The sequence below is a fragment of the Cottoperca gobio genome, chromosome 24, assembly GCF_900634415.1.
Source record: "Cottoperca gobio chromosome 24, fCotGob3.1, whole genome shotgun sequence".
Taxonomy (NCBI): Eukaryota; Metazoa; Chordata; class Actinopteri; order Perciformes; family Bovichtidae; genus Cottoperca; species Cottoperca gobio.
Genome location: NC_041378.1, coordinates 13,474,044 through 13,488,650, shown reverse-complemented (window position 1 = coordinate 13,488,650; position 14,607 = coordinate 13,474,044). Strand labels below are relative to the sequence as shown.

Genomic DNA, 14,607 nt, shown 5'->3' with positions numbered 1-14,607 from the left:
CAGGAGCGAAGCTGCTCTCACTTCATGTGATCATTAGGACGTTTGTCTACTACTGAACAATCTCCACAGGAGGTCAGTAGTGAGACAGCATGCACAGGTCAGGGTCAAACCCTTTTCATTACATATCATTTAGCAAACGCTCAGCGACTTACACTAAACTAACTACAGGGACAGTCGCCCGGGAGCAACTCAGGGTTAAGTGCCTCGCTCAAGGGCACCATGGCATTGAACTCACAACCTTCCAGTATTCTATTTGTGAGCCTAACCACTACACCACGAGAAACCCTCTCTGACCTTTTTTATTTAGTCACCAAAGGGCATCGAGTACATGGTCATCTGTTCATTTTAATAAAGCAGGCGACAGATTTCAACCTTCTCCTGTCTCTCCCCACATCTGTATTTGGCCTTTACCCCTGCTCAGGCCTCAGGGAATTAGGAATGTCCAGCTCTCACACACACACACACACACACACACACACACACACACACACACACACACACCTTAATGTCTGTTACACAGTGTAAACAGCAGCTTCAGCCGACCATTTATGTCTCATTATAGTATAATTTAACTAGCTCCACACCTCTCCGGTGCACCTGTAAGGTGGTGGTGTATAGGAGTGTATGTATATATATATATATATATATAATTATATATATATATAGGTGTATTTTTACATATCACTTTTATAAAAATAAGTTGCGACCGTTTCGGTGTAAGTTTAAAAAGTTTTATGAACACTACATGTGCTACTTATTTTATTAATATTTGTCTTTCAATTCCAACTACAACATATTTCACATTTATTTAAATCCACCCATGTATGTTAGTGCTCTCATTAAGTAGGGAGATGGGTAGATCTGCCGAAAGAGGACCATAAGGACGCCCAACGAGCGTTTTGTATATTATACTCTTGCATCTTCCACTAAATGTGAGTTATATTCTCTGCCACATCCTAATTTATAATTTCTGTTACATTTCTCTCTTGTTGTTTATATAACCAATGCTTATTATTTTGTCTTCTTTTCTTCACAAATTGAACCGCATATTATGTCCTGTAATTGTTACCCTCATCGGACTCATCTCTGGCGGGGATGAGTCGGCCTGCAGGAGGGAGATTGACCGACTGGTGACCTGGTGCAGTGTGCAGTGTGCAGTGTGCACCACTTGGAGCTCAACGCTCTAAAGACAGTGGAGATGATAGTGGACTTCAGGAAGAGCTCAGCCACACATGCCCCAATCACCCTATGTGACTCCCTCATCAAAAGAGCACAGCAGAGGATGTACTTCTTGCAGCAGCTGAGGAAATTCAACCTGCCAAAGACAATGATGGTGCACTTTTACACTGCCATCATCGAGTCCATCCTCACCTCCTCCATCACCATCTGGTACGCTGCTGCCACTGACCGCGACAAGGTCAGATTGCAGCGTGTCATTCGCTTTGCGGAGAAGGTTATCAGCTGCAATCTGCCATCCCTCCAGGACCTGCACGCCTCCAGGATCCGGAAGCGTGCAGGTAAGATTGCAGCAGACCCCTCCCACCCTGGACACAGACTTTTAGAGTCACTTTCATCCGCCAGGAGGCTGTGGTCCATCGGGACCAAAACCTCTCGCCATAAAAACAGGTTTCTTCCCCTCTGCAGTCGGCCTCATCAGTCAAGGCCAGAGACCGACGCTGACACTGTCTCTCCCTCCCCCCTCTACACGTTACATTAACGTAATGCTTATATTGTATATTGCACATTGTCTACAGTCTATATTTTGTCCCTTCTGTCTATATTTTGTATATATTGTAAAAAGTTTATATATTTGACGATGAGCACAGCAAATTCCTTGTAGGTGAAAACTTACTTGGCAATAAAGAAGATTCTAATTCTTATTAATAATACAATAATAACAGAAACAATAATCAAGTAATTATAGTAGCATCAAACACTATTAGTGTACTGTAGATAAACACATGTATAGATTTACACATAGGTAGAAATGCTTTCTGACATAACAGGAAGGATGACTGGATGAGAAGACAAAAGTAAAACATGAGGTGACAATAAGAGGAACAGAAAGGTCAAACCCTGCTTCTGTTTTTATAAAAAGTTAAAGCTTCTACAAGGATTTGTTCAACTGGTTATAGAGCGGTTTCAGTTTTATACTGATCTGTATATGACTTACACAAGCAAACGAGACCAGTGCTTTCTCTATATAGTTATTCTTAATGCCTGTTCCCCAGTCTGATTCCCCGCCATATCGGACAAAACAAATGACACGGTAAGCATATCAAGATCTTTGCAACATGAGGCGCTGGTGCTCATGGGAAATGCAGTCTTCATTTACATCAACACAAAATGAAAGTTCCTAATAGCTGTCTTACTGCATGTCCCATTGACATTTTATCACTGGCTATGGTCAACAATGCTTTTCCATCTTTCATTGGAACGTATGATTTTGTGAAACACCAGAAAAAGAAATGTTGTGCAAAGCAATTTTTTTTGCATTCAGGGAGATGGAGGACTTCTGCTATGTGGCCAGAAAGCTTTGACAGATCAGCAAAGAGAAGCATCTGCTGGAGAAAAAATCAATCCAGCGAATGCAAAATAGACAGAAAGACAGCTTACACCGGGGGAGACCCGGACACAATCGCCTAACTGGCTTTTCATCTGCTCCTGTTGTCTTTCGCTGTTGGTCTAATTACCACGTCCGGCTTATTGTCCTCTTGATGACTGTAATTAATCAAGTTGTGCTCCCTAATCTCAGAATCTCATCATCCTTACAGTGCACCGGGGAGGGCCACACCGGATGGCGGCCTGATGTAAGCTCTTTTTGGGAGTGCAATTGTGAGCTTGTCTGCAATTTAGCGTTGCAACAGCAAATTGCGTATTCCCACCCTGCTGGGTCTTTTTTATGTGTACTTTTTCAGCACACGGGTTTGTTAGAAATCGTTTTGGCTGTGGCTCAGGCATGGCATGGCCACCGGTGTGTGAGTGTGTGGCACCTTGTATCCTCTGACTGTATGAATGTGTGTGAAGGGTGAATGCTGACACGTGTTGTAAAGTGCTTTGAGTGGTTGCGGAGATTAGAAAAGCGCTGTATAAATGCAGTCCGTTTACCATTTCCTCCGCGGCTGCAGCAGCAGTATGTTAGCAGACATACAGGAAGTTATTTTGGGACCTTTAAGGCGAGACACTACAAGCAAAAACATTGCTTTTTCATGGTCAATTTTGAGAGTTTGGGCGATTTTGTTTCGCTGTCTTCTTTCAGACTAGTGGAAAGAAAACATCCCAAATACACATTAAGGTGTTTATTTGACTAACTTTGTGTATTTTTGTCTTTAGATTTCTCTTAAATTCACCAAAAGTTATAATTGCCTCATTTGCATATTTAAACATACAATTCCAGAAAACTTGTAATACAAAAAATAATTGTCTTAATGTAAGTAATCAACTGAGGAAGTTTAATATTGATATATATTAGTTACTGTTATCATGTAGTGTCTGGCAAAATATAAGGAATCTTACAATATTTACATATCTTTATCTTTTCATTTTGTCAAAATCTCCAGAAATCTCCCCTTCACTTACTAACATCAAACTTCCCAGTTTCATTCCTATCTATCTTCTGACGTTTTATTACAGAGGGGTTAGTTCATATATCATTCATAGCCTGATTTATAGAACATTTGAATCCTTAAAAACATGGCGAAAATGAATTTGTTGACAGTATTTTCTGATTTATGGAGTGATACAAAGAGATATCCAAAATCCAAACAAAATGTCAACAAATGTCAACAAAATGAAAAAGTTCAGATTTCTGTTCCAGAAATATATGCAAATATACAAACATTCATTTGCATATGTAAACATAACATTTCAGAAAATGTGTAATACATAAAATAATTGTCCTAATGTTAGTAATCAACTGGACACACACACACACACACACACACACACTCTCTCATAGTCCTCCCTGAGCTTCAGATGGCTTACCAGGTCCCTAATCTGTCCTCTGAGTGACATCACCCTCCTCACCCTCCTCACCCTCCTCACCCTCCTCACAGGACAGCGGGGGGAGAGGGAGGGAGGGAAAGCGAGAGGTCGTGGCCACTGGTGGTTTAGGGGAAGGTGAATTATCCCGTCAGTGAAGCGTAGGAGACTTCAGTAGGAGCACTGCAGGATCAGTCCGGCACACTCCGTCAGGGCCATGGCAGCGGGGATAGAGGAGGGGGACTCACACATGGAGGAGCTGGTGGACCAGGGCCTGGGGATGGAGGAGACGGCCCGCGGCCTGCTGAGGAGACCCTCGCTGAAGGAGAGCTACCACAGCGACTCAATGCTGGCACCCGACACTGACTTCATGACAGGTAGAGAGCTGAGTGAGTTTAGAGGTGAATGCAACTTTGTTTGGTTTTTGGTGGTCAAAACATCCCGTTGAAAACGTTCAATTCTCGGAGATGTTTATCGTCTAAAACCCAAAATAACTGCTAGATAATACTGGGGGAAAGTGACCAGACAGAACTGACCCTGTAAAGTGTTTCTGCATGAATGAAGTGCATCTTTACTTCTAATCTACAAAAGACATACATGTATGAGTTTGAACAGATCTGTTGTTGTTTGTCACCAGAAGGTAAGAAGAAGCACAAGCTGAAATAAATTGAAAGTTATAAGAAAAAAGTAAGTCTCAAAAATAAATAAAGACATTCTGCATGTCTCACAAACTGTTTCAATTGGGATTATGAAAGCCCTCAAAGAAAACATTATTTATGCATTTTTAGGCAGAACAAGGAGATAAGTTATATCAAGAGCTTTTATTCATTTGGCTGATGCTGACACATTTTGACCTCATCAGTGCCGAAATAGTAAAATAGATGACACTGCATACTCTATATAACCCTTCACGACCTGTTGAATAACCTCATGAATATAGTGAGTGAAAAGCCAATGATCTAATATTCCTCGTCTTCTTTGACATTGGTACTATAGATTTTCACATAACTGTGCAGTGCTTTATTTGAAAAAGTAAATTAAAGTTAAACACGTGTCCCGCATACCTGTCCAATGTATCACATACCACACAGTCAGACTGTAGGTGTTATGGAATGTGCCTCGGCTGAGGAGATTTAGGGAAATGCCTCGTCCCCTCAGGGATATAGTATCAGTGGACTAATATGTGAAGGATTGCTTGTGCACATATTGTCTGTATGCGTCAGCATGCAGGGTGCTGATATGAGCAGACAGATGCTGTGCCTTCATTCAAGAAACACCATCTGCGAGCTCAGATTAAAACACTGCTCTGCTTCTATACGCCGGAGTTCTGTCTTCATGTGTTTTAATTTGTTAAGATGTATAATGTATAATAGCCGTATGCATTTTGAAACTGTTAGTGCTTAGTCGTGGCTGTGTGTATTTGTGTGAATATGTGTGTGAGTGAGTCAGAGGCACAGACATATACTTAATGTTTGTTTGTTTACATGAAAAGCGTCCTCCATGGAGCCTGTTCTTTGTATAGCTGAGTTAGTGCAGAGATTGAGCTTTGGGCTGCTAATTCCCTTTTACAGCACTGGGATTATGTTCTATTCTAATCCCAATCCCATATGGGTTGTGTGGAGGAGGCACGAGGATGTGGTCATGGCCAGGACAAGAGGAGGAACACAAAATCACAGGCCTACATTGAGTCACAATTCTCCGTGAGAGGCAGATTTACTGCAGGCTGCAGTAAATCTTCGCCCACAGCAGATCATCTGTGTGAAGAGGAAACTCATATATGTTGTTGCAAAAGATTAACATATTTCCAAGAACAAGTTATACATTGACAGATTTGTATCAATGTATAACTTGCTTGTATCTAAACTTTGTAAGCATCACAGCATCAGGCAACAGTTTAGTTCTGAGGTTCATCCCGTCACAAGGCACTCAGGCGCTGCTTCAACAACGCCCCCCATCGTGTTCCAAATGTGAACATTTCAATTCATCTCAAAGCAGATGTTCTTTAACTATTTATGATATAAACGTAGATATAATAGTGGAGGTTAAAATGTGTTTTTCATATGGTCGAACTTTCTAATGTTTATGTATGTTTAGTTTACTTTCACACGAATACAACTTGGAGCAGTAGGGGCTACTATAGCTAACTGTTTCTGCCATTTAGTTATTACTTCTAATGAACTACCTGGACCATTTAGCTGTTACTTTTAGCAAACTATATTTCTGCCTTTCATCCATCTATGTTTATTATATATATCCAGTACTTTAAGCTAACTGTTTGAATGTCTTGCTAACTATTTATCACAACACATGGTGTTCAGGTGTTATACAGCTGATTCTACATTATCAAGTCATACCATCATTTTTTTCAAATGAGTAAACTACTCCACAATCTTTGTATGCACCCTGTACGAACTGCAGAAGTATCCCCTCTGTTACACTGGTTGGAAAATCATTGTTTAGTTCAGGTTTTTAAAAAAAACCCCACGGCATTGCCACAGATTGTGTAACTGATGTTCTCTCTGCAACTGCACAGTAAAGCATTGTTTTTATATTTTGGCTCCTCTTCATCCTCCTATTACTCAGACAGACCTGCACTGTGAACTCTGTAACTCTGCGGATGAACAAGATGTTCAGTGCGGCACAACGCAAGAACAGACCACATTTCAGGTTTATCTCTGTTGTTTCCTCCCTGTGTCTCCATCTCTCATAGTGACATGGGGCTTATGTGGGGGGGGCGGGGTCAAAGAGGCTCAGTCTGAAGGATTATCATTGTAGTCTGCAAACCCACACACACACACATGCAAGTACACACACACACACGCACATGCACAGACAATTTAGGTTGAATTGGACGACTGCTGAGTTTTGAAGCATGATCAACCCCACCCCCACCTTTTATATAAGCACACACCCTGAGCAAAAGGGCTTTAAAGCGCTGTCATACACGCGTCCCAGAGGTTATCAGGCGACCACCACGAGGACCGAGAGGATCAAAACGTACTGTAGACACAGTAATACTGCTCGGATGCTGTAAACCGAGGTGGACAAGACACCAGAACGGCTGCTCTGCGAGTGTGTGTGACATAAGTGGAGCAAAGGAGATGAGATCTTAGTGGACACCAGCCAGTGGATCAGAATCAGATGGAGAGAGAGCGGGCCTATGTGACCAAGGCCAGAGGAGGAAAGAGGGGCGAGAGAGTGCACTCGCGAGAGGAGAGGAAGAGGAGGAAGACGTCCGGTGTTGTGGAGGAGGGCCCAGCAGACCAGCAGAGGCACCCTGACTCCTCATCAGCGTCCAGTGTCTCCCACGGTATCAACTTCTGAACTCTTCTTAGTTTGTTGCACGGATGACTGCCGGCAGAAAAAGGAAAAATACCCAAATTGATTGAAAGAGAAATGATAGTGTGTTATTGACAGTGTTTGTTTACATGCTGCTGTGTGATGACAGTGTGGATGATCTGCTGTGTCCAGCTGTGCGGTGACCTCATTAGCTTGATTTCTGCTACATAAGCACGAACAGGGGATGTTAAAGAGCTTATGCCTTTCTCTGATTATGTTTATATCTTGTTGCCAAAAGAGATGAGCCTTGAAAGAGCATTATAGTAGAATTTCATAAATAAATAATGCTTTGGCTCAAGTACTTTTGTTATGTTTTATTTCTTTACCAGTCCTTTAATGGACAGTTGAATAGGGCTGTTTCACTTTGTGACTCAAGGATTGTTTTCTTTCTTACAATTGTTCTCTAAACAAACTGTTGGTTTCAGCATTAATCAACTGCATATTCATTTCTTTCTTGGCATCCATCTCTCCCTGTGTGTGTGGGGTTATGTATGTCACTGTCCCCCTCAGTTGGTTAACAAAGTGTACTGACTGTTGCTCTGAGGTTTTGTGAGTTTGCTCTGTGAAATCTGCATATTCAAATATTTAGACATGTTTTGGAGGCTGGCAAATGCTTACTGACGTTTCAGTTTCCTAAGCATGTCATCGATGACGTAATGTCGTTGAAAAGCATAACAAACGCACAACATAGTCTGAGTTCTGGTTATCTATCCATCCTTCAGATGATCGCAGCTCGGCAGCCAGTGGCCTGGACGTGGTCGACCGGCTGACATATCTGGAGCAGAGGATGCAGATGCAGGAAGATGAAATCCAGCTGTTGAAGATGGCTCTGGCTGACGTCCTCAAGAGGCTCAACATCTCTGAGGAGCACCAAGCAGCTGCTGCCTCCGCTGGTGTCAGGAGAGCATCGGGCGCTAAAGGTGAGCAAAGATCTGTGTGTGTGGATTGTTGTTATTTTCCACGTGTCAGTTTGAGGATTTAAGGTATGTGAATGTGTACAGCAGCTTTGGTCAGGTAGACCTGCACTGTATATTGGAGACATCCATTTCTTTAATGGATCGTTGATGCTCTGCTTTACTACAGAAATAATTCAACCAGTCGATCATCGTGGCTCAAGTCCAGAGGTCTGACTGGGACAATATTATTGGATTGAAGTAATTGTCATTGTATGTTGATCAACATGCATGAGACATTTATAATGCAGGACATTTTAATTTCATTTAAACAAAATTTGAGGGACACGTCTGAATAATTCTTTAATTTCACCACAAACAGAAACTTCATAAGTTCATGTCGCCAACTAGAAATGAGAATCTGCTTTTGTCAGGAATCAAGGAACCATTAAAAAAATGGTGACGCATCTGTTCCCACTATTATAATCATAAACAGCATGACGTGCGAGAGCAGAACGCTTAACAGGCGTAGCAACAGTAACTAAGGGCTACAGTAAAGACAAATCTCTCTCTGTCTACCTGTAAACTGACATTACAAGTGTGTGTGTGTGTGTGTGTGTGTGTGTGTGTGTGTGTGTGTGCGCGCGTGTGTGCAGCCCGGCCAGTGTCTCTTGGCCTGCCCTCCAGACCGCCCATGGTGACCTCCAGCGCTGCCTCTGTGAAAAAGAGCTCCACGCTGCCCTCCAGCGCCACAGCCAGGAACTACAGCCCAACACCGCCCCGCAGGTAACACACTGCTGCTCAGTCTGCAGACAGGACAGCATCTCATGACCTACATTCAATATAAAAAAATAGTGTTTTAAAAAAAATAGTTTTTAATAATTTCTTTATTAGTTGTTAACTGGAAAAATGTTGTCAAACAATACAAACTCTTTATCAGCATTTGTACACTAAACAAAAAGGTTAAAATTGTGTATTGATTTCTCAATGGGAAAAAGAAATCCTCTCATCCCTGACCTATCAGCAGCCTATACACACATTTCATTAAAGTAATACAGTTTCTAATGAAGCAGCTCACAATGAAGCTTCAGTCTCATATCTCAAGCTTCACTTCTCATTATCTAATGTGCAAAAGTAATCAGCGGACACCCTCCATTATCCAAGAAACGCCGCACATAGACGCTCAATAGTTATTCCAAACACTCGCCTTTATTTCAAGGTAATAAAGCAGCAAACCCGTCTCTGCTCTTCCTCTCTATTACCTTTCAAATGATACTGCCATTAGATCGCATTAGTCAGAACGCGTGATTAGGTTCTCTCTGTCGTACCTTAATGTGCTGCTGCTATATCTGGAGTATGCTGATATAATTGCACAGAGTGAGGTAAATCTCCATGCACTTAAGGCTGTCCGTTTGGTATTAAGATGAAGTGACAAGCATCATCATCATCATCATCATCATCATCATCATCATCATCATCATCATCGCCTTTTCTCTCCACTAATTCATCTCATTTCCCCTTCTGTTGTCTTTCTCTTCTCTGCTTCTTCATCTTTTGCATGTGTTCAGATTCATAATCAGCAACCCACTGACCCCCTCAGTTTATACAGTGACATGTCTGCAGACAATGGTTTTCAGAAATATGTAATTCCAAGAAAAATGTGTTTTAAATTGATGCATGATACATTTCGTCATTTCTTCTGACATGTTGCATCTGTAGAAATACAAAATCATCTCAGATTTCACAGTAATGTTTCACTCAATTTGTGTGAACACAGAATATGTAGTGTGTGTGTAAATTAATTTCAAGCTACTTGACACGATTTTACATTAGCAGTTAATGTGGCAGAAACAAATGAATAATAGTTTCAATGTTTTTAGCAACTGAATAGCTAATTGTGAAACGTAACTAATACTTTAATGTTAACCTTAATGTCGTAATATAATGCTGAATTCGCACCTCCAAAATTAAGTAATGTACTGTGCTTAAAACTTTGCACAAAGGCACCACCAAGATGCAGTGGGGAAACATTTCTAATTTAACTGGAGAAGTTTGAACTACATCAATTTGTTTACATCCTGTGACACCAGTGAAGTCAGACTGAAGTCACTGAATTGCCATTTGGGGAAGCAGTGTAACTTGTGAGTCTCATTTACACTAATATGGAGAATAGGGCACATTTTTCTACTGCAGCCCCAGTTTATGATTTAGACTGTTAAGCTGAACAAACAAAAGAGCCACAACCTAACAGTATTTGTTAAATGTTCCTTCCAGTGGTGTGTGGAGCCCAGCAAGTAGTGTGAAGGACAGTCCATGTAAGATCACCAAACGACCCACATCTGCAGCCTCCACCTGTAAGAAGTCTCAGGAAGGGTAAGAAGCTGCTCTTTCATTTCTAATAGACAGATGCCTTTTCTGTTTTCTTGTTGTCTATTATTAAGCAGCCAAATGTATGCAGTTTACAACTCATATCTTAAAATCCTTCCACGTTACTGCAATTGTCAGGTTCCCCCCCCCCCCCCACATACTCTTCTCACATCCCAGGGCATACAGTGTGTATATTTCCATTGATTTTGGGGTGACCCAGTTACTACTGGTCGATCAAGTCAGAATCAAATCTCTCAAATCAAATTGAGGTTATTTCCAACCCCGACATCCTGTTTTAAAACACCTCAAACCACAGAGGAACGTTACATTCTCAAAGCCAGGATGTTTAACTGTTTAATCAGTCTGAAACTGTGTGTGTCACTGTATGTCTTACTCTGTTTCTCTCTCCTTCGTGTTCCTTCTTCTCAAATCCTCTCGCTCTCATTATAACAGCAGCAAGTCCAAGGAGCCGGCTGCAGAAAGTGTAGGTAAGTGAGCACTCTCCCTGCAGTTGTTTTCTGTATCTGGCAGCATTCAGTCTCATAACGAGAATGTGAAACAGCTGTTGACTTAGCCTCTATTAAAAAAAAGAAATTAAAAAAAGATAAGTGATTGAGCAAAAGGCTGACATGACAGTGGTATTGCTTGCTGCATGTAAGAGAATCTGTTTGTGTGTGGTTTCTGTGCAGGGACGAGCCATGTGACACACTGCAAAGGTATGATTCATCCCTAACAATTTACCTTTCCAAACTCTCTGGAAAGGTTAAGGGCATTGGGCTTGAGCTGTTATTTTATCCTCTGTTTTTTTGTCACATCTCACCATGACTTGTGTGCCTTCCCCTCACCCCTTGCACCCTTATTTTTGACTTCTTTAAATATCCGCTCTACCTGACCTCCAACCTTTGTTCTAACCCTTCCCGCTGACCGACCTCCCCCCTGGTCTACACATTCACCCCCCTCACCTCATTTCACCACTTCACTTAGTGACTATGCAGATCTATCTGAGCCCCCTCACAAGAAAGACTGGGTCTTCTGAGTCCGCCAAATCCACCGCCGCGGTGCCTGCCAACAGTGGGCCCACGTCCACACCCAACAACCCTCAGGCGAAGGGGGGCAGCAAGCCAGAGGCGAAGAAAAAGATGACCCCGTCCTTCACCTTAAACCTGCAGAAAACCACAACCAGCCACAGCGCAGCACAGCAGGACACATCCAGCTACAAGAGCCCGCTCAAATCACCCAGCCAGTACTTTCAGATTTGTTACTGAGGCAGGAGGGTCGAGATAGATTTACTACAAATTTGTCGCCGCTATCAAGTTTACCGAACCAAAAACAAATCAGTCCATTAAATGGCTGTTATCAGTGTCCGAGACACCGTCATCATCTTTTCCCCATGCTTGCTCACGGACAACCGTTCCTTGCGAACCAAAAGACGTCGAGTCGTTTTAAAAGATGTAGCCTACGTAAGCAAAGTGACATTACGTACGTTATTTATGCAACGTCAGGTTACGTAACAAACGCAGGCATACTTATTCTAACCCAAACCATGATCTTTTGTTGCTAAAACTAAAACTCATAGTTTTGGCGCCTCAACCTAACGTGACTGAAAGTGAAACGTTCAAAACAAACTGATAACAGTCATTTAATGTCCTGATAACGTTTGAAACGGACGTTATTAAAAGACTCATTTAACCACTTGAACAGAAAACGGCAAATAAAGACTTTCTTCCAATGTTGAAATAAACTGATTTGAAAATGGGGAGGAGTGCACTTCTGACAGGACTTTCCTCTGTAGTGAATCCTGACTTTGTTGCTTTGGGTATGTGCAACATGAGCGCTTACAGCATGTCCAATAACAAGTTTTAGTAACTGTAATGTTTTATGGCATGATTATTTATTTCAAAGATAGTACAGTATGACAGCTTTAATGCATTTTTATCCTCCTCCGAGAGCACAGTAGTCATAGATCCATTTCTCACATAGTACCTGTGTATTGTTTTACTGAATGCGTGTGTGTACTGTAAACATTCTCACTCTAAATGTGAAGTTTGTAAGGCGAGGATGTGTATGTAGTTGTTTTTGAGCGCTGACTGTGTTTGATGTAAATGAGTGTAAGTCTGTCTCATTCCCGTGTGCTGTGATGTTTCTCGTTGTTTTGTAGTCGATGTTCCACTTTAAGCAATATACTCTGTGTACTGGAATCAGTCAAAATGGCTCATTCAAGTTCAGGACAAGCAATAAAAAAAACTATGATTACTAATGTGGTGGTTTTTCCTTGTATTATCTGCAACCAAGTGTGTGTGTGCGTGTGTGTGTGTGTGTGTGTGTGTGTGTGTGTGTGTGTGTGTGTGTGTGTGTGTGTGTGTGTGTGTGTGTGTGTGTGTGTGTGTGTGTGTGTGTGCAGGCGGGGGTTGGGGTTGTGAGTGGTTGGTGCCTAATTGACCTGACTAAACGAAGAGTACTTTATGTTCCAGCAGAGCTCCTCTTACACTATGTGCTGCACTTTCCTGTAATGGTCCAATCTTGGTCCAAAGTCCAATCAGTCCCTTGGGGAGCAAGAAAAGTGGTGTCACCTTAATTGGGCATTGAGTCTTTTACAAAGTGACTGCAGGGAATGAATGGCTACTGAACATTTGATGAGCAGGAAATAGCTGAAAAGCATGTGCCATGACCTTTTTCATTTGGATAAACAGTTAAATGAAGACTGGTGGAAAATGCTTCAGCTGTGCCTGGTGCAACATTTTCCACTCCCACTGTGAGAAAAACTCCACAACATGAGCTTTTTAGGATTTCACTCCAATAAAGCTTGAGTCAAAATATGACTCTGTTAAAAGGACAGTTCCCCACAAAATCAAAAATACATATTCTCCTCTTTATTTTCCTTATATCGAACTACACCCACCAACCGTATCACCACGCAGGAGGAAGCGTGCATCTACTCGTGGACTAGAGGCTCATGCTCACTCGTTGGCGGGTGTAGTTTGGTAGAAAGAAAATAGCTTCTACATGAAACTGCTCACAACAAGGTCTGTGGATAGCACTACCGAGAAACATGCATTTACTACTTTTGCCCTTAACTTGAACTGTCCCTTTAAGATGCATTACAAATTGTTCTGGTTCTGGTCACTCATCACATTGTTCCCGTTATTGTAGCAGGTTCTTGTATAGTTCTAATGATCTACACCTTTACAGACTGGACTGATTAGATGCATAAATCCTGACAATGTAGAAACTGTGTTAGCCTTGTTAGGAAATATAATAAGAGTGATATCTTTCACTGTGACCTTTCATAAACTTTGTGTGAGGTAAGTAAGCTCAGCGTGTGCTCGGCCTCAGCGCCCTCCTGTGGAGATATAAGCCAACGACCCAAACAGAGAAAGGGTTACATCATGTGGGTATTAGAGTTGCACAAGTAAATCCAGATCATAAAATAAAATAACAGTTCCTTTACAACACAAGCTGAACTTGTTCATGATCACCAAGACAATGTGTGGCCGGTATGTCCTGAGGCTGGATCCTCACTACTGTATGAACCACAGAGGAAATGATTGTTCTCTTTGGAAGTTAGGAGGACCTCTGCTGGCGAGAAGGCAAACTGTAACAGGTGAGGTGCCTGCATTACTGTAAAACGGGGGAATGGGATACTTAACAGCTGTGTTCATGATTCAAAACTAAAGAAAAATACATTCATTATATTTGATTAAATAATGTTTAAATGAATAAAATCTCTTGTTTTGTTCTGTCGGTTCTTAACTAATACCTTGATACAAAATGACTTCCTGAACAACAACCTTCATAGTTCTTACTCCTCACTTCACTTCTTGCAACTATCCATAAAGAGTACCCAGAAAGCCTGTATTCTGAAAACACTTGACAGAGTAGGGAGGCTATGGACGTTAGCAAGAGAGAGTAATGTCCAATGAAGAAATATACTCTTTAAAGGTAACAATTTAAAAGAAACCAAACTGTGATCCAAATCTGTGTCATTTCAAACACTCAGCACTAATGTAGGCTTTATAATAACAGTCGT

The 14,607-nt window shown here is 41.7% G+C and overlaps 1 protein-coding gene across 1 annotated transcript; it reads left to right on the top strand.

The window, feature by feature from the left end:
- Positions 1-4,198: 4,198 nt before the first annotated feature.
- LOC115003652 (echinoderm microtubule-associated protein-like 1) lies at positions 4,199-12,819 on the top strand. Its single transcript, XM_029425539.1, has 7 exons — positions 4,199-4,358; positions 8,043-8,240; positions 8,870-8,999; positions 10,488-10,586; positions 11,037-11,068; positions 11,270-11,296; positions 11,565-12,819. The coding sequence occupies exons 1-7, from the start codon at positions 4,199-4,201 to the stop codon at positions 11,843-11,845; spliced, it is 927 nt and encodes a 308-aa protein (XP_029281399.1). The 3' UTR covers positions 11,846-12,819.
- The last annotated feature ends 1,788 nt before the right edge of the window (positions 12,820-14,607 follow it).